A 22,760-nucleotide genomic window follows, 5' to 3' on the forward strand; every position below is an offset into this window, starting at 1 on the left:
CAGGTCTAAATTCTAAATTGGTGGGACATTCTGCCTGACGTTCAGGTTATCCCCACCCCAACATTCCCCCAGCTCTGCCTGCCACCCCCATCTGGAGCTAAACCTGTTGGAGCAGGTTGTGGTGTTCTGTCACTCCCTGGGCCAGGGGACCCCAGCCCTGGGCCTTTGCATGATGCCTGGCTCCTGGCCCACCTAGCAGACAGCTCAACATGCCCAGCGAACCTGCTGCTGCCTCTCTATGTCTGGAAGTGTCCTAAAGTCTTAGCCTGCTCGGAGCTCCTGCCATCCTCAACCTCGGCTCTGCTTGCAGCTTCCTGTACTGGGCAGGCCCCCAGGAAAGCTGTCCCCAGTCTTCTCTGCCAGGTGGTGGCCAGGCATTCAAAACCTGTGGCGGTTCCATCCCAACACTGAGACAGACAAATGCTAATAGCTGTGTTTCTCCTCCCTGTCCCTTTTTTCCTGCACCATTAACAAGCTACTCTGTCACAAAGGGAGATGCTCTTTACTAGCCAGCTCTGCAGATAAGCCTCTCAATGCCCAGTGCAAAGGCCAACTAGCCCTGAGGCATTCTCCCCCACCTGTCTTTGCCCTGCAGTTGTCCGGATGAGGAGGAGGGGCCCTTCAGTGAGGCCGAGGAGGAGAGAAGGATGGTTGAGGCCCGTGCAATGAGGCTGAAGGACTTCCAAGGTAAGAGGGAGTCAGTCTGGACCTCCATGCTCACAGCGGTGCCCCCTGCACGGGAGTGACACCACCCTGTGGAGCATTCTTTAGGGAGCAGGCCCCGAGCCTACCAGCAGCACTTCTGTTCTGTCCCATTGGGATTGGTCACAAAGTGAATCACTGCGCAAGCTACCAGGGGTCTTGCTGTGGGTGTCTTGTGGTCCACAGCCTGCAGGCACTATAGCGACTCTTTGCCATGAAGTGCAGTGGTGGTCTTTCAGGGGCAGGGGTGTGTGGGAAAGGGAGACGATGGCACGATGGCACTCAGGGTCCCTGAGCACCTTCCAAGTACAAGTGCTTTGCCACACACAATGCCCCTCCCTCGGTCTTCATCAGGGAAGAGCTCACTGAGAGTGTCCCCAGTCACATGCAAAAGAACAGCACAGGGCCCCCAGCCTTCCCCTCACAGCCAGGCAGTCCCATATCAGCCCTGGCTTGGCAGCCAGGGATCTGGACTTTCTCCTCCATGTGTTAATGTTTCAGCTACTCTATCAAGATATCATTCTCACACCATGAAGTTCACCCACTTGAAGTGTCCCGTGCAGTGGCTTTGATCACAATGTTACAACTATCACCACACTCAATTTTAGACCATTTTACCCCAACAAGAAACCCCAGCCCTGATAGCAGTCACTCCCCATTCTTCCTCCCCCAGCTGCTGGGAACTTTTAGTTGACTGTCTATGAATTTGGCTATTCTAGGGACTTTGTATAAATAGAAACATTTGTTCTTTTGCACCTTGCTTATTTCACTTAGCTATTTTCAAAGTCCATCCACGTTGCAGCAGGTGTAAGAATTTTCTTTCTTTTTCTGACTAGTAACATTCCATTGTGTGAATGTAACACATCGTGCTTATTCATTCTCCCGATTTCTATAGATCACTATGTGATTTCAGCGAGGTCATTACCCAGAACAAATCTGGCTACTCTCCTCTCCGTCAGCTTTCCTCTTCCCTCTCACTAAGTGTGTTGTAAGTTAGGCAACATTTAGCCCTGACTGGTGTGGCTCAGCAGGTTGGGCATCAGGCTGCAAAATGAAAGGTCGCCACTTTGATTCCTGGTCAGGGCGTAGGCCTGGGTTGTGGGTTCAGTTCCCAGTCAGTATGTACAAGAGGCAACTGATCAATGTTTCTCGCTCATATTGATGTTTCTCTCCCTGTCTTCCTCCCTCCCTTCCTCTCTCTAAAAATAACTAAATAAAATATTTATGAATTAGTTAACATTTAAGCGTAAGTACATAAAGTTAGGTAGTATATATTTTATTCTTCCTTGTGGGAAGATGCACATTTAAAGGTATTAATAAAAATGTTCAAAAGAAAGGGGAGGAAATCCCATTGGACCCTGGAAATATAATTCTAACGTAGTATTCATTTCATCTCATTCTAACGCATCCTTTCTTTCGGGTTGTAGTGACTGTATGCCCTGCGTGGCACTGGGGTCATACAGTAATGTCTCTTCACTCGTTCCCGACAAGATTTTTTTTTTTAAAGATTTTATTTACTTTTAGAAAGAGGTGAAGAGGAGGAGAAAGAAAGGGAAAGAAACATCACTGTGCGAGAGATACATGAATCAATTACCTCTCACATACCCCCAACTGGGGACCTGGCCCACAACCCAGGCATGTGCCCTGTCTTGGGAATCAAACCGGTGACCTTTTGGTTCACAGGCTGGCACTCAATCCACTGAGCCACACCAGTCAGGGCTCGAACAAAATTCATAGTGAATTAGGAATATGTAGCTATTCTCTTTATCTCGTCTTGGATCAAAAGCTGAGTTCACCCTTAGCTTTGGAACATCAGGGACACTCCCATCCAAACCAGGAGCCAGGCAGGGCCATCCACTCTCCACTGTCATCTTCACCTGGGAAGTCCCAGTCAGAGCAAAATGGGAAGAGACAGAAGTAAGAGATGATGAGAAGAGAGTCAACAGAATTGTTTTTCTGCAGTATATGATTATTTGCCTGCAGAATACAATAGAATCAACTAGGAAATGGTAGGAACGGATAACAGTCAGTCATTGATCTGAACATGATGAAGATACACTGGTAATTACCAGTGTGGATATCTAATCATGTCACAGTCACAGCAGCCAAAAATGCCTGAAGGAAAACTTTCAAGATTAGAAAACTAAGTCTTACAAGGCTATCAGTTTGTCCCAAACTAATAAACTGTCCTCTTATGGGCTCCCATACCCCACTGTGTTCGCTATTCATAATTGTGGGAGATGGTCAGAGGCAGGGCCAGGCCTCACTGCCGCAGGAAGGTTGGGTGAAGGAAGTGGCCCACCCAGGCTGAGGTGGGTCCGCAGGGGTCCCCAGAGGTCAGCTGCACTCTCTGAGGCCCCCCATACCAACTCTTAGGGAACAGTCCTAGAGAGGCTGACTGCCACTTCCCATGGCTTTGCAGAGCGACTGAGCCTGAAAGACCAGAGGATTGCACAGAGCCTCAGGGAGAAGCAGCTGATCTACCTGGAGATGGCTGAGATGAGTGGCCTGGAAGACTGGGCTCAGTCGCCCCTCCTCCTTCGAGGAGGGGACTCCTCAGAGAACCTGCATGGAGAGCTGATCCTGAAGTCAGCTATGACTGAGAGTAAGTAGCCTCGCCCCAGGATCCTTGAGGAACACCATCTGCCTCTCGAGCACTGCATTGCCTGGGTGGCCTCCTTGAGGGCCCCCAGTCTGGGAATGTGACTCACTGTGGCTGACGTACCATGCTGTCCAGAACATTCTTCTGTCTGGATAGCTGTGCATCCAGAGCAGCGTTACCTTCCTCCAGTGCCTGTTAGAGCCAGAGGGTCATCAGTCACAACCCGGTGCAAGCCCTTGGTTGCAGACTTAAGCCACTTCCTCACACAGCTGTCAGCCTCCTCTGTCACACACAAGGCACCGTGCCGGGCCCCAGGGATCTGAAGTCAATGGAGATGAGTTTCCCACATTCAAGAGGTTACTCTTCTTTCTGAGTAGTGGGTTACATTTGGTGGGTCATTTCCAAGGGCACCTGGACCCAGCAGCTGTAGGATGGCGCTGGCTGGTAGTTAGGCGGCCCACTCCTCTGCACCCTGCCCAGGCCTGCTTCACGGAGCAGTCAGGGTCCACACCAGAGCCCCTAGCAGCTTCCTTGTAGCTGCTGAGCCCCCTGCTGACCAGGACGCCTGTCAGGCCAGGTCACCAGTGCGCATTCACTCTGGAAGGACAGCCTGCACCCCTCTCTACAGCAAACAAGATGGACACAGCCCCTGACCTTCAGAGTGAAGAGAATAGGGCAGAGGGTCCCATAGGGACTCTGCCTCCACTCAGTCTTGCTTCCCCAGCCATAGCAGTTTTGCCTTCCTCCCATTTCTCCAGTGACTGTTGTCCTTGGCCCCCTGTCCTGTGCCTCAGCCTGGAATGTTCTTCCCGCCTTCTTATCTGGCCAAAGCCTGGTGTGACCAGCCCTGTCCCCGTTGCCCCCAACATTCTGTATGACTCGACAGGCAGAGACCACACCAAGTTTTCTACTGGACCCAGCACACCCTCAGGCCCAGAGTTCAGGACACCCATCCACATGTCACCCCACAGGGACCCCTCTAGACACAGCTGGGCCTTGTCTGGGTCAGAGCGCCTCTGCAGGGAGTGCATAGAACCAGCAGGACGGGAGCTCCCACAGTCCTCTGGTCTTCCAGCCATCCTGGTACTCACAGTATAGCTCCGTCTCCTTCCACAGTTGAGGACATCCAGAGCCTGATATGTAGGCAGCTGGGCAGCCCCAACGGCCAGGCAGACGATGGGGGTACCTCTGTGGGCCCACGCCAGAGGGCAGAGACCTTTGGAGGCTACGACGGCACCAGTGGTCCCGGTAAGAGTGAGTGCAGCCTCCTTCCCAGGGCTGGGGTTTCTGGGGCCTTGAAAGGTTCAGTTCCTTCCCGTGTCCTTTGCACAGCTGCCTTGGCGAAGCCAGGCATTTGCTTTTGGACGCCTCCTTTTGCTTCCTGTCAGTGTCTGTACGCACTCTATGGTCACAGTTCTGGGACCTTCCAAGTGTTGGTCATGTTTTGACAGCACCCAGACCTGCTCCTGCTGACCTCTGTGCCACAGATGCCAGCGTCTTGACCCAGGGCCAGGGCTGGGCAGGTTCCAGACCCCAGCAGGACCCCAAGCATCCTCATGGGCCTGGTTTGGGGTTTTTAGATGGCAGTTTTAAGAAGAAGGTGTGTAGCAGTGACCTAAGCCCCCAAGACTGGCAAGACCCTGTGAACAGTCCAGATGTGAAGCTCGATGATACCGCAAGGGCCTCCAAGGAAGCACAGTGGATGGTATGTTGCTTCCTTGGGACAGTCCTGACCTCAGAGCCATTCGCTCTGTCCTGAATAGTAATAGCTTGGCTCAGGATGACATACAGGCAGGTGAACCTGCATGTTTCTTCCTTCAGGCCCTGGCTATGGTAGGCAGCCGGGGAGAGGACAAGCTCAGGGCGGTAGCCATGGCCTCTTGCACAGGGTACTCACCGTGCAGGGCCTGGGAACTCTCAGGGTCCTCACACCCGCAGTGCTGCCTCCCCCTCAACTCTAAGGCCCAGCTCACCATGTATCGGAGCTAGAGCAAGGCCAGGCCCACTTCACCTCCCAGCCTTCCTTCTGTTGAGCCCACAGCGGCTGCCCTCCCTCCTCCTGGGCTGCCCTACGCCCCCATTTTCCAAACGACTAGGCACGGCCTGCCATGCACTCAGGCAGTGTCTCATCAGTAATTAGTGGGTTTGGCTTGTTTCCTTAGCAGCTCCATGCTTTGACATTGCTTCCACAGGGGGAGACTCCAGGCACTGACTCTGGTCCCCGTGTGCCCACCGTCCTGGAGTTGGAGGTAGGCTCAGGGCTTGTCCACCTCCCCAGGGACTGGCATGCACACCGGTAGGGCTTCAGGCAGAGAGCCCGCGTCACTCTCCCTGGCACCCACTCTCTCCACAGCTTGTCCAGCGGATCCAGACGCTGTCCCAGCTGCTCCTCAGCCTCCAGGTACGGGGCTTGGTGGGCAGTGAGAGGCTGCACTACCCTTTTCCAGTTTGAGGTTGGGATCTGGGAGAGGACATGGTCCCTCACGGGTCCCCTCCCCACAGGCAGTCATCGCCCAGCAGGACAGCTATGTGGAGATGCAGAGGGCAGCCCTTCAGGAGCGGGAGAAGCAGTTCCGGCTGCAGTCGACGCGCGGGAACCTGCTGCTGGAGCAGGAGCGGCAGCGCAACTTCGAGAAGCAGCGAGAGGAGCTGGCAGGTGTGCAGAAGCTGCAGAGCCAGCTGCGGCTGGAGCAGCAGCGCTGGGAGCGCCAGCGGGAGCGCCAGCAACAGGAGCTGGACCTGGCTGCAGCCCAGCTGCAGCAGCGCGAGAGTGAGGCTGCGCGGCTGCAGGAGCAGCTGACTCAGGAGCGCGCAGAGCTGGAGCAGCAGCGCCAGGCTTACCAGCATGACCTGGAACGGCTTCGCGAGGCCCAGCGCATGGTGGAACGAGATCGCGAACGACTGGAGCTGCTCCGGAGGCTCAAGAAGCAGAACATGGCGCCCGGGGCACTGCCACCTGAGCTGCCAGCGGAGGTCAGCAGGGGAGACTGCAGCGTGCAGGTGTGGGTGCCTTGGGAAAGCATGTGTGCGAGTGTGTTTGTGTAACTGGCAAGTGCACATGCTGGGGCCGCAAGCACGCTATGTATGTTTTGGAGGGGACAGGCAGTGAATGGCAGCTCCATTGGGCCCAGCACGGGGCTCTGCTCCCAGATCAGACCCTCCCAGCTAAGAGGCTGGGAGACCATGGGCCAGGATCGGTGTGGGTGGGTGGACAAGGCTCTGCCCTGGCCCAGACCCTGTGCAGTGGGTGGTGCTGAGTAGAGCCTCTCCCTGCTGACCCCAGGGAGGGCTTCCAGCAGGAACAAGTATGGGGATGTGTCTTCTGTCACTGTCCCAGGTCCAACCCCCAAGCCACCCCCCTAGCTTCAATGGGGAAGGGCTGGAAGGCCCCGAGCGCCCTGAGGTGGCTCGCCGAGACAGCGCCCCAGCAGAGAGCCGACCAGCCAAGAGTGACGTGCCCATCCAGCTGCTCAGTGCCACCAACCAGATCCAGAGGCAGGCAGCCGTGCAGCAGCAGATCCCCACCAAGCTGGCAGCCTGCTCCAAGGGCGGCAAGGACAAGGGCAGCAAGAGCAGGGGCTCTCAGCGCAGCGAGAGCTCAGGTGAGCCTCGGGCTCTGGGGCCAGCGTAGCCTGGGTGGGCCAGGCCTGGTCTTCCGGGATGGGTGATCTTGGGAGGTAGGTGACCTCTTGTGCCTGACCTGGGAGATGGATGATGCCAGAGCAGCTCCTGTGGGCAACCAACAGCAGGCCCCAGGGCCACCCTCCTGCAGAGGTACTGGAAGGAAGCCCGAGGGCACAGCTGGCAGCATAGCAGAGTCCCCCACACCCCACAGGAAGGTTTTTTTACCTGGAGAAGTACGACAGGACAAACCCCGGGTCCTCTTCCACCTTGGTCCTCTGAGTGGAACAGGGCAAGGGTATCTCTTGTCCATGCAGAAAGAAGGGGCCTGGAGGCTCACATAGAGGTGGCCACCAGGGCAAGACGCCAGAGCGCCCTGCTCCCTTAGGGACTGATGCTGCTGCTTCCCACTTAGCCCTGGCCTGCCTGCATGCCTGGGGCTCCACCCTGTGCCGTCTTTCCACAGGGGGCATGCTGGGCCCTTCCTTGGAGCATCAGCAGTGGTGTTTTCCTGTAAAGCCCCGGCTCCCCTGGGTGCTGGGAGTATGCAGGGGCTGGTTGGGAGCCCCCACCTGGGGTGCCCCTGAGGAGCAGGGCCTGTGCCCCAGCGCAGCTGGGCCCAGAGGTCGGCTTACTCCAGGGGCTTCTGGGGTCAGTTGGGGGCTGTTCTGTTTTCGTGTCGCTGCACTTGGGGCCGACTGTCTCAGTGGGGGAAGCCCTGGTGGGGTGGGGTCTGATGTGTGCCTGGAGCGAGGCCGCATGCCCCAGGCTCTGCCCTCTTCCTCTCCCAGCCTCGTTTGACCTGAAGCAGCAGCTGCTCTTCAGCAAGCTGGTGGGCAAGGATGAGAATGCCTCTCGGAGCCACCGCTCACTGAGTCCTGTCCAGCTGGGCAGCCACAGCTCCGCACCCCACCCAGGTGAGCCCAGCCCCCTGGGCAGCGGGGCTGCCCACCGTGCCTGGTGGCTGCTGACACCCCACACCCCTCTGTCTTCCAGACTTTCCCTGCCAGGTCCCAAGCCCAGCCCCAGCTGACAGGCTCCCCGAGTACTCTCCCTTCCTGCCCATGCTGCTGCCTCTCACACCCCTCAGCAAGGAAGACAACAGCAAGGAGGACGTCATCTTCTTCTAGGGGAGCGTGGCTCAAGGTGCAGAGCCCTCCCTGCCCAGCCCCACCCCCACCCCCACTGTGCCTCTTGGGGATTGTCAGCTGGCTCTTTCCGCAGGACCTGCAGTGGTGCCTGGGTCACTCTGAACCTTTTTTATGCAGAAAGGAACGTTTTTTAATGGAAGATTGAACCAGAGCTGACCCAAGGAGCTGTTTGAAATGACAGCACCGCATTTCAGTAGGAGAGATCGACTCCAAGCAGTTTTTCCAAAGCAATGACCACAGACGGTGGTGGCTCCAAACGGGGCCTGAAAGCAGGATAGACCCCAGTCTGAGGAGGGCAGGGCAGTATCAGCTGCATCTCGTGGCAAAAGGAGAGCAGAGGCCAACGTGGGTTCATGGGAAACCTCAAAGCCAGGGTATGGGCAAGACAAGGGCAGTACACAGTCTAGCCAGGGACAGAGGGCCACAAGGCAGATGGCTGGAAAGGATGGCCAATGGCACTCCAGGTGAATTCTTTAGGGTCAGAAGCTCATCTGGAGAGGGTCTGACTGGAACTCATTCTAATTTGGTGGAGGTTTTTAAAACCTGCTGTCAAACTTGATGCTCCCCCAAGGCACCTCATTCTCCCAGCACTCAGCCTGTGGAGGAGGCCAAACCGAGAGGTTCAGTTGGGGCAGCACACACCCAGAAGCCCTGGCCCCAGACAGGGGATTTCAGTGGCTATGAGGTGGCCTGGTTTTCCCCAGGCCTCCAGGAGGAAGTCCACAGGGCCATACCCAGTGCAGATGCACAGGTACCAGTGCCACACAGAGCAACAACATACAGGGCTGCCCATGAGAGGGCAACACTGGAGGGACCACACGTGGCCTGGAGACCTCCAATGCACAGGAGGCCACCTCACATCCAGTGCACGGTGGCAGCTGATCATCACCTTACCCTGGAGGAGGACAAGGGCCACCAGTCCAGCTGCATGGTTGTCGCCATCTGTGTCAGGGGTATTGTCACATGTCTGGAGGTGGTGACTGGGTCAGATACATGTTCCACCTCTGGCCAAACTCAAGCTTGGGTGCTAGAGCAGGAGAGGGAACATTAGACTTTCTGTCCCCCAGCTCCCTCCACTGAGCCCAGAATCCAGCGCCTCCCGAAGCATTAGCAGGAACACCACAGGGTCAAGGTGACATAGCCAGTCAGGGACAAGGAACTGAAAGCCACAGTTCAGAACCAGTCCTGAGCCCAGCCTCCCACTGACTGCCTACAGGACCAGCAGCCTCAGCGAGGAGCAAGAAGTGCCCTCCCGTCCCATAACACCCACCAGAGCTCCCCTGTGCCACATCTGTGATCAGCCTTTTGTGGTTTTGTACTGAGGTGAATCAGAGCACTTTAGAAAATTCAGCTTTACTTCCTGTCCTTTTGTGAAGAGAACACTCCTGGGCCTCACAGACACCAGAGTTCTTGTTCCTAGGACAGTAAGTCCAAAGGATTCGCCTCAGGCACATGGCGGGGCAGGTCTTTGGCACCTCACAGGCCAGTACCCTGCAATCACTCCTGGGTAGAGCCCATTTTACTTGTGGAGGTAGTGGCTGAACCAGCGCTCTTCCCTGTGGGATCTGCACACCTTCAGCAGCTGTGACGTGCTCTTGGTCCCAATGATTGTGATGGTGACTGCAGCACCTTCTTGTGTGGGAAGCCTCAGAACCACCTTAGAGCTGAAGCCTGGGTTCTAGCAATCAAGTGTCTTAGAGGCCCTGGCTGGTGTAGCTCTGGATTGAGCACTGGCCTGCAAACCAAAAGGTTGCTGGTTTGATTCCAGTCAGGGCACATGCCTGGGTTGTGGGCCAGGTCCCCAGTCGGGGTCGTGAGAGGCAACCAATTGATGTTTCTCTCACACATCATTGTTTCTCTTCCTCTCTTTCTCCCTCCCTCCCCCTTTCTCTGAAAATAAAATCTAAAAAAAAAAAAAAAATGTCTTGAGCAGACAGGAGTGGCAATTCTTGGGGTTTGTCACAGAATCACCCAGCCAAACATCAGTGCTGACGGGCAGGGCTCACAGGGTTCCTCCTCTTGCCAGGCAGGGCCCCTCAGACCATCGGCTGCAGTAGCACCTCAGGGAGGCCTGGACACTAGATCCAGGGCCTTAAGGGAGCCTGAGAACCAAGCTGGGATGTCCTACCCTTCCTCGGCTACCTGTTACCCCTCCTGCCCTGAAGCTGGGGTGAGACATGCAGGACAGCAGGGACACCTGAGCCAGTAGCATGGCCTCAGCACCAGCTGTCTGCATTGGGAGAAGGGATCTGTCAAGGCCCTTTAGACTGCTCTTGTTCCTTCCAAGGAGTGCCTGGACTTGACATGTCACATACCCAGGTGTTGACATGACCTCCCCATGGACATGCCACACAAGTGTTCACGCAGTCTCCAGGTAGGCAGGCAGGTGCTGCTCTGACCCCCACCTCATCTCCTGGGTCCACCAAGTGCTGGGACACATGCCAGTATGCCCCCATTTGCAATAACTTAGAAGGGGAGACTGGCCCAGCCCGGGTCCCTCTCCCAGTCCAGAGGATACTTGACCCAGGGGCAGGGTGGGGTTCTCCTGCAGCCCATGTTACCCTGAGGGGCCCTCCATCCCAGCTGTTCCCAGCTACTTATCTTCCCAGTAAAAGAACAATCTGGTTGCACTCACAGGAGGCTCAGGGACTGCAAACAATGAGGTCTTGCTGAGTAATTCTGCTGGGACCAAGAAGTGGAGGATCCAAGGACACATCAAGATCAGCAGGCAGGCATAGCCTCATGTCAGACTGAAAACAAATTTACCCATCCCACCACTACATCTCCATAAGGCAGAGCCGTGGCATCCAGACACCAGCCTGCACTGCTGGGCTCCAGCTGAGACCCTGCGAAATGCTCAGACTGGCCCTGAATGGATGATGGCCCTTGTCCAGGCTGTCGCTGAGGGTCAGCTGCTTCAGCCACGAGGAACAGCTCACAATGCCCAGGAGAAAGAGGGTGTGATGGGGGCTGGGCCTGGCAGGAGGCGGTGCACAGGGGTGGGGGGTGCCTGTGACATTCCTCTTGGGGGAAGGCCATGAGGGAGCAGCAGGCCTTGTGGCACAGTCTGAGAGGACCCACCAGCCAAAGATGGTCAGAAGGTATTTGGAAGGTGTGGGTTCCCACCGCAGCGCTGTCCGGTGGGAAACAACCCACACCCACCGGCTGCCATGTCCAGAGGTGGCACCTGCATGCCCTCCCTAAGATAAGGCACAGGTACCCCCACCAGGGGGAGAGGGCATGGGAGTGAGCCGACTTGCAGACTGGAGGGGCTGGAAGCTGGTGAGTTTAGAAGGACCCACCCCTGGGCCCGGCCCCAGCACCACCTTGTTCACTGATTCTCATTTTGCTTTCCTAAGGCCCACAGCATATGCCATCTGGGCTCCTGCTCATCTTTATTTGAATACAGGATGCCAGGGACATAAGCAAGGCTCTGCTCAGGCGTGCTGTGGCCTTTTCCTCTGCACGGGAGTCCCGCAGTCCTCTGCTCTGGCCCTGAGACACACCTCCCCTGGGCCTTGGTGGAAAGGACTGGGCCCCCAGCACCTGAGGGACCTCCCCCTCCCCCCACACACACATCCTACCCGACTGTGGGCTTGCGTCCCCAGACCCCTCCGTGTGTCCTCTGGGTGGCATCTCCCCACACCTGGCCTTGACTTGCTCAAGAGACCCAGCCCCCAGCCTGGGTGACTCCTGCTCTGTAAGAAGGGGCCTTCCATTGAGGTTCGACTGTGTACACATATCCCCAGGCCATGTCAACAGGCAGTGGTGTCAGCCCAGCCACTGGCCCTGACAGCCTGGTACACATTGAGGAGGGAGGAGATGGTGCCCAGGAGGCCTACCAGCCACGTCGGGAAACGGCCTGCCCACAGGACGCCTGGGGGCAGCCAGTGCACGGCGTTGGCCAGGTCGGCCAAGTGGCTCAGGACTGTCAACAGCTCTGACAGCATCTGGGCCTCCATGGCCCTCCGCTCACTCTGGGGCAGTTGGCTGTGGGATCAAAGAGGAGTCCTTCAGGGAAAGCCCAGGGGCGCCCATGCTCCCCCCAACAGGCAGGGGAAGAAGGAACCACAGACCCTGCCTGTGAGTCAGGACTCCCTGTCACCCTGCAGAGGGAGCCCAGACCTGCATGGAAAGTCTCAAATCCACACCTTGGAAGGACTGCCTGGAATAAGGAGGTGGGTGGGGACTGATTGTTGGGCAGGTTGTAGGCTCAGCTCTTCCCCAGGGTGGAACACTAGACAGTGACCATGGTCCCCTCTGCTAGCGGCACAGCTAGGAAGGCTCAGCCCTGTAGTCCTGCCAAGGTGGCCTCAAGTGAGCCTCACTTCCCGTCATGTGAGAATCAACCATCAGCTGCAGGCTGGAGTGAGGCTGGTGACCCACCCCCTCCCCCTGGCCTGGGTGAGGGAAGTCAGCCTTTCTCCTAGATGAAATACCTGGTGAAGGGCACTATGGGGCTCCTCAGCCGCCGTCTCAGCTTCAGGACCATCCACAGAGACCTGCAACACCAGAGAGGGTGGGAGGACGCCCTGCCAGAGGGGCCAGAGAAGCAGGGTGGGACAGAGGGGTTTAATCCCCAGCACTAGCCCTAGGGGAGACTCCGCCGCCTGCCTCCTGCCACTGCAGCCACAAGTCACCCGTAATGGGTGCTGAGCTCTACAGTAAGAGGTGCCACCCAAGCTGTCTGATGCGAGTCTGACAAAATTCTGGACTCCAAGAGCTGGTGTCTGCAGACTGTCGGGCCCTACAGGGCACCCACCCAGGCTGCCTTGCCTGGCCCATGTACCCTGCAGCCTAGGCTGGGGGGCAGCAGGGTGAGTGAATGCACTGAGTCCTGCCTGTGGGAGGGCTGGCCCCAGCCAGACTTCCATGACTGGGAGGTCCAGGACCCAGTCACATCTCCCCAGCAACCATAAGCCCCTCCAGGTGATATGTCACCAGAGAGTATGGGACACAGGCAGCATCTGAGTGAGGTAAGTGGAGCCACATCAGAGCCACCTAGGTACTACAGCAAAATGCTGAGTCCTGGCTCTGGGGTCCCCAGACCAGTGGAATTAGCACCCCTAGGCACCTGGTCCCAGGCATTTGCATTTCAACAACCTTCCAGGTGACTGTGGCACAAAGGGTCTTAAGGACACCTGATCATGATAAGCACACACACTCCACAAGCCCACACCCTAAGTAAAATCATAAAAAACTACACACTCTGAGAACAAATGGAGTTCTAGAGCAGGGCACGGGGTGTTTCCAGAGCTGTAAATTACTCTGTGCAACACTATAATCTGAGACATGAGTCCTGTCACATTCATCCAGACCCCTGAATGTGCAGCAGAGTGACCACTAAAGCAGCCCATGGACTGCGGCTGATGACGACATGTTCATGCGGGTTCACTGATTCTAACAAACATCCCGCTCTCAGGCCACACTGACAGGGCATGTATAGAGCAGGGTGGGAGCACTCTCTACTTTCAGCACTCTACTTTCAGCTCAGCTTTGCTGTGAACCTACAACTGCTCTAAAATACGGTCTGAGTTTTTTTAAATGAATGGAATCAAGGCTTCCCCCAAAACAGGAATGGTAGGTCTCTTGGCACCAGAGATCAGTCACAAGGACTCCTGGGAGCTGCAGCCTCAGGAGTCCCAGAGCACCTGGGAAGGTCAACAGACACGGGGACCATGACTATCAGGGAAGCTCAAATCAAGAAGAAGCCCTGTCAGTGAAACAAGGAGACCAGAGCGAGGGAATCCGTGTCCACATAGTGTGAGGTCAAAGGTGAGGAGTCCCCAGAATATAAGCAGTGGGCTCCCTGGTTGTAGGTAATGAGTCTCCCACTGTGGGTTTCTTAATTCTCCAGGCTATTTGTGACAAGCACACACATGTAATTAGAGCATCTATAATGGAAAAAACAAGGGCTACTGAATGTCAGTGTATTGGCCAGGGACTAGGGACAGCAGAAGTGGGCAATGCCCAACCTCCACCCCACCCCCAAGGTCAGGGGTCACCTGCCTCCCTTCAGAGATCCAAGAGAACTTCACTGCATGAAGTTCTGCCACAGGAGGCCCTTCACCCTGTGTTGTCTGGGGAAGGGGACTCCAAACTATCCCACTCAGCAAATTAACAGAGAGGAAAATGTTTGGGAGGAAACCATTAATTTCAAGTTCTAGAAACCTTGTGGTTTTTGGAAGCCCAGAGCCAGCCAGGAAATGCCTGGCTGTTTTACCTGGCATGTTTGCTGATGGCAATGCAAGCAGAACTCGGGCTGGATACAGGCGGTCACACCAACCACTGCCATCCAGGCCCCAAAGCAACTGATTCTTCCTGGGCCCAGTGGGCACAATCATAGCCCCCAAGGATGCCCACATCCTAATCCCCAGGATCCGTGTGTTCCCTCATGTGACAAAAGGCCTCTGCAGATGAGGCTGGGCAAAGGGTCTGGAGACAGGAGCTCATGCAGGCAGCCCAGTGTCCTCACAGGGGTCCTCAGGAGAGGGAGGCAGGAGGCTCAGGCTCAGAGAAGTGAAGGCTGGAATAACGTGCTCCAAGGACAGAGGACAGGGTCCCGGGCTAGACTAAGGAATGCAGGCAGGAATTCTAGAGGCTGGGAAAGGCAGGGAACACATTCTCCCTGGAGCCTCCAAAGGACCACAACCCTGCTGATAGCTTGATCTCAGCCCAGCGCCATCCAATTTGGACTTCAATCTTGAGAACTGTAAGGTAGCCTTTGTCGTTTAAAGCCCAGTGTGTGGTGATGTGACAGGGTTGCATACAGTGAGGCAGCCACAAAGAAGCAGGAATAGGGGAGACCCACAGGACCAGAGACCACAGTGCTCCCTGCGGGGTCAGTGGTGGGGCTCACCTGGCGATCCCCAGGAGCAGGGAGAGGCCCCAGAAGGCCATGCTCAGCGCCCACCACCGGGTAGAGTCCACGGGGAGGATCTTGCTGTCAGCAGCCCAGGCGATGTGCTCACAAGGATAGTACAGCTGGTCGGCCAGGTTGCCCAGGACAGACACACAGCGGACCAAGATATCCTCCTCCTGCAGAAGCAGGAAAGAGAAGGGGATGGGCCTGGGGGCAGACCTACCCATGGCCCTATCAGGGACCCAGGCCATGCCAGAAAAAAAAAAAAAGAAAGAAAAAGAGAAAACCTTAGATTTAAGTTCCCAGATGACCCATGTGTGCCATGACTTAGATCACCCTGCCCAAGAGCCTTCCTGACATGCCGCGGCTCCCAGATCCTGCCCAGGGTCTGCTGGGCAGGCCCTCTGGTGCAGAACTGAGACAGAAGCAGGGCAGGCAGCCCCACAGAGAAAACTCAAAGAGGAAGAGCTGGGCAGAACGGTTATGCCCAGCTTCATGACTTCGGTCATGTCCCCCAAACCAGAGTAGGATGGTCATCATCCCGGCACACAGGGTAAGTGCCACCTGCCCCATTGAACAGCAGAACCCCGCCCTCCAACCCTAAGTTCTGAGCCCCACCACCTGCACCCAGCCAGGAGTCCAGTTGAGGCTGCACGAACCTGGTCCCTAGGGCTGCATTCCCAGCCTGCCCTGTGTGGCCACGCTGCTCACAGCCTTCAACTAGGAAGGCCCCAGACTTGTGCCAGGAGAAGATGCTCACCAGGGCAGGGAAGACCAAGGCATGTAGACAAAGGACCAACAAAAGGGGCTCTGGTCAAGAGATATACAAAGTGCAGACCCATGACCCCTTGCCTGGGACTCAGAGGAGTCTTCACAGAGGAGGTGTTTGGGGTGGGGGACCTCCAGGAATGCATGAGAAGTATGCCTGAACCCAGTATGAGGATAGGAGATGGGGACAAGATGGGAGGAAGGTTCAGGGAAATACTTAAGATTTGGGGTAATCAGGTCATGGGCACTGGGGTGAAACAGGTGCATCAGAGCATCTAATGGCTCAGAGAGGGGACCCCTGGGAGGGCAAGGGGAAATGGCCCCTGGAGGGACAAATTTGCCCCCAGATAAGAAGCACAGATCTACTGGCACACCTGTGGAATGAGGCAGTACTACTCTACCAGCAAAATATTATCGATAACCTACATGTCCATCAACAGGGGTTCTGTTACATAAATCACCGTCCAGCTACACAACAGCATTATGTGCATGGCCATAAAGAGGGAGGAACTCTTTCTGGATTGATAGGAAATGCCCTCCAAGTTACACTATTCAGCAAACAACACATGTGGCACAGCTACTGACGTAAAGACAGTGTGTTTGCCATGAGGGTGCAGGATGGCTCAGAGTAAACAGGAAGGTGACAACGTGGCTGCTGTGGGGAGGAAAACTGGGAGAGTGGGGGGGCATCAGGAAAAAGAGACTTTTTAATTATATAGTCTTTAGGGATGTGCGAATGTATCAGAAGAACATTTTACCTCAAAAAAGAAAGTAAAATTGAAAACATGAACTGCCCACACAGTTGCCTTCAGACATCACCCCTAGAGCCTCGCACCCCGTTACCTCAGCCCCCAGGCCGTACTGCTTAGTATACATAAACATGGCCAAGTCATCGAAGAGCCGAAGGATGGTCCTGCAGTGGCTGAGCTGGGAGGACAGCGTCAGCAGGCGCATCCCCACTTCTGACCTGGCCGGACAGTGTTCCACCAGGACCCCACCAACCAGCTGGCAGCAGTAGCCCAGGGTACGGATCTGTGGGAAGGCAGAAACCATCAGCACGGCCCTGCTCCTGGACTGAGCCAGACTACGTGGGTGCTGGCCCTGTGGGATGAGCAGGGGAAAAGTCTAAATCAAGATTTTAATGAAAGCTGAAAGTTTACAGAGAAACCTGTGGGACAAATGGGAAAACGTGACATCGTGGTCCAGAAGGCACTGTGCAGACTCATGGAGTGCTGGCTCCCATCCCTCAGGGCACAGCCTCTGGAGACAGATGGGATGGGGACAAGAAAGGGAACCCCACTTCCCATCTCCTTAGTTCCGCCTGTCCCAACTGGCAAGAGGGCCAGACAGAAATGCAGATATGCGTCTGTCTGGCTGGACCAACCCCCACTCTGATCCAGCCTCAGCCACTGGACAAAGGTCATTTGCGTAAGTCATTGGAGTGAGAAGGAACCCACTCAGTGAACTGGGTCCTCTTCACCACTCTTCCAACTTAATTTCATCCTCTTCAGAAATTGCTTTTCTTTTCTTTCTTTTCTTTCTTTCTTTCACATACTATTTTTACTTGTAATTCCTGTTCTACCCCTTTGCAACAGCAAAACACTGCAATTTAAATGTCCAACTTGGAACCTTAGCACCAGCGGGGTATTAAACCCAGGATGCCTAGGTTGGAAGCTAACTGCCTAGCCAGCAGTACCTACCCTGATACACACCAGACCCCCGTGTCAGAGACCAGTTAGGACTAGCTGAGGGTCTGGCTCGATGGAACTGGAACAACCTAAACGCCCAACCAGAGGGGTCGCGGTCGGAACACACGGGGGATCCCTGCAGAACCCCAAGTTCCGGTGAGCTTGTTCAGGACAACCCAGAGACCAACTACAACGGCCTCGTCAGGTCCTGTGCGTCCCAGGGGGTACTTGGTTAGCACATAAATGTCCGGCCAGACTGAGCTGGTGGGAACAACGTAATGCCCAACTATAGGGATTTGGTTGCAACCTAAACGTCCAGCCACAGGGCAGGCCCGCAACACTCTCAGTCCTCCTGCGGTTGTCTGAGGCAACCCAGCACCCTACTTCAGTAGTCTGGTCGGATCCCAAACGTCCGAGCGCGAGGGTCTGGTTGGTACCACTGGAAAAACTGGCCCACGCTACGGGGTCGGTTCGCGGCCCCCTCGGACAGGGCCTCTGCTGTGGGGGATCCTAAGCGCCCCGCCCCCTCTCTGGCCTTAGTTTCCCCGTCTCTGAGCTGTGGCCCGATTCCGGGACCCCCGGCAGCGCTCAGCCCCAGCCTCACCAGGCGGTCCCGGCCTCGGTACGACTCAAGCGCCGCGGACAAGCCGTTCAGCCCCGCCATGGCAGCTCCTCCGCGACGTCGCCGCGCTGCGCAGGGGCGGGGCCTGGCTGCGGCCACAGGCCGGGGCGTTCTGCGCAGGGTTGCCGGTGACCGTGTGTCCCCAGTGGTTTATTTGTCTCCAGCAACGGCGGTACGAGTTGGCGGCGAGGGCCGTCGCAGTCTCGCTCTCGCGGACCCGTGCACCCGGTGCAGGCCTGGGCACTCGCTGCCTTCTGCCCCACGCCCGCGGACGCACTAGCGACGGCCCCTCCGCGCTTTTCTTTTCCGTTAACCAACCCCCAGCTACCCACAAAAAAAAAATCATTCCAAGCAAAGTCACCAACCTGTTAGCTCGGATTCAGGAACAGAGATTTCTGTTTGTTCGTTTTTAATTTTTATGTATTGATTTTAGAGAGAGGGGAAGGTAGAGAGAGAAACAGGGATTTGTTGTTCCACTTATCTATGCATTCATTGGTTGCTTCTTGTATGTGTCCTAACCCGGATTGAACCTGCAACCTTGGCCTTGGGGAGGATGCTGGAACCCACTGAACCACCTGGCCAGGACCGGCCGAGAGAGTTTTCTTTTTAATTTGTTTCGCCCTTTCTGCATTTTCTGCTTCTGTATAGTGAGCATGTGTGGCTGTTGTAATACATAAGGCATGTATAGAAAGTTAAGGAAGTGCATAGACTTCTAGAAGAAGAGACAAGAACCTGATCACCAAGTCACTGCAGAGAACGTAACTGGCCACTGGGAAGAGGAAATTACATTTTCACATTTGTACCATGTTGTAGCTTTTGAATTTTGTGTAATATGCATATATTGTTTTGTCAAAAAGTCAAATAAGTTTTTTAAAAAGTTAATACAACCTGTTTACTTTTTTTAATGGTGATAAAATTCACCATTTTTAAACGTACAGTTCAGGGGCATTTAGTACATTGACGTGTTGTACAAACACCACTCCTTTCTAATTTCAAAGCATTTTCATCACCCTCAAAGGAGACCCTGTCACTGCAGCAGTTACTCTTATTCCTCTCTCCCCCAGCCCCTGGCAGCCACCATCTGCTGTCTGCGTCTGGATTTGCCTGTTCTGGACATTCCATGCAAATGCAGTCAAGTATTTTGTGACCACTGGTGTTAGACTTCTTGCACTGAGCATCATGTCTCTGAGGTCCAGCCACACTGGAGTTTATATCAGTCAATACTTCATTCCTTTCAGGGCTGAGGAATATCCCATCCTGTGGATAGACCACATTTTGTTTATTGAGGTTGTTTTCACTTTTTGGCTGTTGTGAATAATGCTGTTGTGAACATGGGTGTGCATGTTCGAGTCCCTGCTTTCAGTACCTTCAGTGGAGACCTAAGAGTGAAATTACTAGATCGTATGGTAACTGTATGTTTGACTTTTTGAGGAAAAGTCAAAAGATTGTTTTCCACAGTAGCTGTACCATTTTACATTCCCACCAATGATGCACAAAATCTCCACATTCTTGCCAACATTTGTATTTTGCTTTTAAAAAATTATTATAGTCATCCTACTGAGTGTGAAATGGCATCTCGCCATAGTTTTGTTTTGCCTTTTCCTAATAACTAATGACGTTGACTGATTGCCTTCTGCAAAATATTTCTTCTTAATCTCAACTCCTATTACTCTTCCTGTCTCAGTCACTCCTTTCCAACCACTTGCCTTGATCCTGTTCCTTGAATTTGCAGCACATCCTACCCTAGGACCTTTGCATTTGCTGTTCCCTCTGTCTGGAATGGTCTCCCTCCAGATAGCCACTTGGCTCCCTCTCTGACCTCCTCCTCATGTTTACTAAAATATCATCTTTCCATGGGACCACCCATCACACTGGAGAACTTGCTACCCACTTTTCCTGCTGACTTATGGTTCTCCTTAGCTTATAACACCATTGAATGCAACCATTAATTTAGCAGCTTTATCTAGTTGTCTAGTTATGTCTTTCCTCAGCAGAACATGAACTACACCAAGGCAAAGATTTTTATCTGTTGTGGACACAGCTATATCCCCATAGTCTGGCACAAAACAGGTTCTCAATAAGTGTCATTGCCTGCAGGTTCAGCTCCTGCTATATTCACACTGTCCTGGAAGATGCTGTCAACTCCCATGACCTCCCTAGCCACTTCTTCACTGGCCTCTCCCCATCTCTCACCAGTCCTGACCTGTCTCCTGCTTCCACCTGCCCCCTGGACATTTCCCCTGAGCATCCCACTGGCCTCCTCACACTCAGCAAGTCCCAGACTGACCACAAATGGCCTGCTCTCCCATGTTCCCATCTCAGGGCTGCCCACAGCCACCAACCATAGAAGACTCAGACAGCATGCTAACCTCCTTCCCTCCACACACACACACTCTGCCTATGTCCCAACAGTCACCAAAATATTCCTTAAATCCCTCCAATTCTTCCCAGCCCACAGCCCCCTCCATAGAAAACCCCCAATCTCTCTCACCTAGACTCCAAGCCCCTGCTGCTCCAGGCCTGCCTCCCCCACAACTTCCCAAGAGATTCTTTAATCCCCACATCCAACTGCAGTCCTCATTGTTTAAGACTAGGGTGCATGGGGTTTGTGTACCCCCACCCCCCAACTGGGAACACTGTTCCCGACCAGAAGAAAAAAAAAAAAACCTAAGCTGAGCTCTTGGCCAGCTGAGGGAAGAGGAGCTCAGGCTTCAGAGCCTGCAGGGGCAACTGGGTCCCTTCTCTGGAGTCTGGACTGTCCCTGACCGCCTTGCAACAGTCTACTGTGTGCCAGGCCCTGCTCTAGGCATAAGGGCACAGCACAGCAGGCACAGCCCACCCCTCCTAGCATCCTCCGCTGTCTACTTAGGGCTGAACTTGACCTTTGAGGAAGAGACAGCAGCTCACCTGGTATTTGCAGCTGACCTTGGTGTTGCTAAGAGCTGGCCTGGCAGTCACAGCGAGGCCCTGGTATTCTCCTGCCAGACATAACTAATGTCACAGAATGCCATCGTCAGACAAGGCCACTCAGTGACCATGGTGGAATGAGACAAAACAAGCCCACTCATAGTCTGAACACAGGCAAAATGTGAGCATCACCCAAACCACAGCAACGACCAGATTTTCACATTTCCTGGCTAATCTGAGTCACTGATGCTCTTTTATGAACACAGCTTTATTCTTGCCTCATTCCTTGGATAGCTGGATAAAAATTAAGACCCTCAATAGAAGAGTTACTCCTCCCCCTTGCTTCCTGCAACACCCAGGATGCAACTCATGGGTATTGCCTTCCCCAGCAGCAGCCACAGGACAAGGCCAAACTGGACTCTGCATTTGTATCAGCCTGGCTCTGCTAAAGCCCTTCTGGTGGGCTCCGTGCTAGGGGCAGGTGATAGGACCACAACTCAATGGACAAAACAACAATTTGCTTAGATTTACTGAAAAGGGACCCACTAGGTCCACATCCTGGAACTGAATACTCAGTACAGGGTTACAGACAGTAAAACTGTATCATAAGCATTAAACTTGTTCAGAGACTGGATCTTGTTCCCAAACTAGAATAGGTGATGATTACATGACACCACAAAAGTGTTAGCTACAATGGCCATAATAATGCAATATAAATGTATCAGGTCAGTGGGTTGCAAACCATAAACTTCCATGTTGTGTCTCAATTTTTAAAAAAAGAACCCATTCATTAGGTGATTGGGGGTATCATGAACTGGGACAGGTTGACTACATTTATATCTTTAGTTCATGCTTGTCTTCTTTCCTTTCAAAATAATTTTATTGTGGTAAAGTATACAAAATGCACAGCTACCATTTTCATCATCTTTAAGTGCCATCAGAGCATCATGTCATAATCATCCCACCACTCCCCTGGAGCTTCTCTGCCACCCAGGGCAAGCCCAAGTCTGATGAGCCCCTTATATCCTGAGGCACCTACGATTCCCCACGGAGTGTGCAAATCTGGCTGCAGTGAGGAATAAGCCCGAATTTGTTTGACCACAAAGTGTGTTGCTGATGGGGTTGGAGGGGGGCACAGGCGTCATTAAGGGAACGTTGGGGTCTGTTAGCCCTGGAGTGGCAGGAAGCAGTGCAGTGCCTCCAAGAGATTGCCCATCTTGTGTGGGGAGATTGAGGAAGCCAGAGAAGGAGGGAAACCTGGGAATGTGGTGATAAGAGGCACCAGCAGCCTATGTCATCAAATCCCCACTCCTCTTTCCAAAGCAATCACCATTCCCAGCCCCATTTGCCATGTGACAAAATAGAGACTTCAAGAAGTCAAGTGATTTGGCAGGTTCCCTGAACTCCCAGGACCTCTAACCTTGCTCCCCACTCTTCTCCCAGCTGCCCCCAGAGTTGCTGGGGACCATTGTGACAGCATTGTCTGTGGAAGCTTTTTGAGTCACTATGGACAGGACTGGACCACCCCTGGATGCAGCCTTGGAAGGAGCATGTGAGCATCTTCTGGGAGACTGGGGACAGAGGGAGTCTTGAGAGTCGGCCCCCCTGCCTGTAGAACACATTTTCTAAGACTCATTAGCTCTCATGCCACAGCTAGAGGCACGTACCCTATCTTCTTTATCCTTGATGAGGAAACTGAAGGTCACAGGAGCCCAAGGTGACCCGGCTAGTCATTTCAGTTGTCAGATTCTTCCATAAACCATTTGACACCCTCTCAATTCTCAACTATTTTAGTTGGCAAAACGATGATTAAAAAGAAAAGCAACAAACTTAGACA

General features: G+C 54.3%; 2 protein-coding genes across 2 annotated transcripts in view; one reads left to right on the forward strand and one right to left on the reverse strand.

The window, feature by feature from the left end:
- Positions 1-10,000, forward strand: part of ARHGEF18 (Rho/Rac guanine nucleotide exchange factor 18) — an 86,204-nt gene extending 76,204 nt beyond the window's left edge. The window contains 10 exon segments of the mRNA XM_090290227.1: positions 596-687; positions 3,125-3,307; positions 4,421-4,558; positions 4,885-5,009; positions 5,497-5,553; positions 5,658-5,705; positions 5,807-6,277; positions 6,642-6,906; positions 7,717-7,842; positions 7,922-10,000. Coding sequence (XP_090146353.1) covers positions 596-687; positions 3,125-3,307; positions 4,421-4,558; positions 4,885-5,009; positions 5,497-5,553; positions 5,658-5,705; positions 5,807-6,277; positions 6,642-6,906; positions 7,717-7,842; positions 7,922-8,055 — 1,639 coding nt within the window. The 3' untranslated portion in view covers positions 8,056-10,000.
- A 1,648-nt stretch (positions 10,001-11,648) lies between these two features.
- Positions 11,649-18,108, reverse strand: PEX11G (peroxisomal biogenesis factor 11 gamma). Its single transcript, XM_090290393.1, has 5 exons — positions 17,999-18,108; positions 16,550-16,738; positions 14,936-15,114; positions 12,516-12,578; positions 11,649-12,066 (listed from the first exon to the last, which is right to left on the reverse strand). The coding sequence occupies exons 1-5, from the start codon at positions 18,056-18,058 to the stop codon at positions 11,832-11,834; spliced, it is 726 nt and encodes a 241-aa protein (XP_090146519.1). The 5' UTR covers positions 18,059-18,108; the 3' UTR covers positions 11,649-11,831.
- Between the last annotated feature and the right edge of the window lie 4,652 nt (positions 18,109-22,760).

Source organism: Furipterus horrens, unplaced genomic scaffold (genome assembly GCF_987537825.1).
Source record: "Furipterus horrens unplaced genomic scaffold, mFurHor1.1.pri manual_scaffold_10, whole genome shotgun sequence".
Lineage (NCBI taxonomy): Eukaryota > Metazoa > Chordata > Mammalia > Chiroptera > Furipteridae > Furipterus > Furipterus horrens.

What these genes read in the sequence shown, in the direction of transcription:
- PEX11G (XM_090290393.1), bottom strand. Translation starts at nt 18,058, where the DNA reads ATGGCGGGGCTGAACGGCTTGTCCGCGGCGCTTGAGTCGTACCGAGGC. An exon ending in ACCGAGGCCGGGACCGCCTG is followed by an intron (nt 16,739 to 17,998) that starts GTGAGGCTGGGG and finishes GCCTTCCCACAG; the next exon opens with ATCCGTACCCTGGGCTACTG. An exon ending in AGTACGGCCTGGGGGCTGAG is followed by an intron (nt 15,115 to 16,549) that starts GTAACGGGGTGC and finishes CTGCTTCTGCAG; the next exon opens with GAGGAGGATATCTTGGTCCG.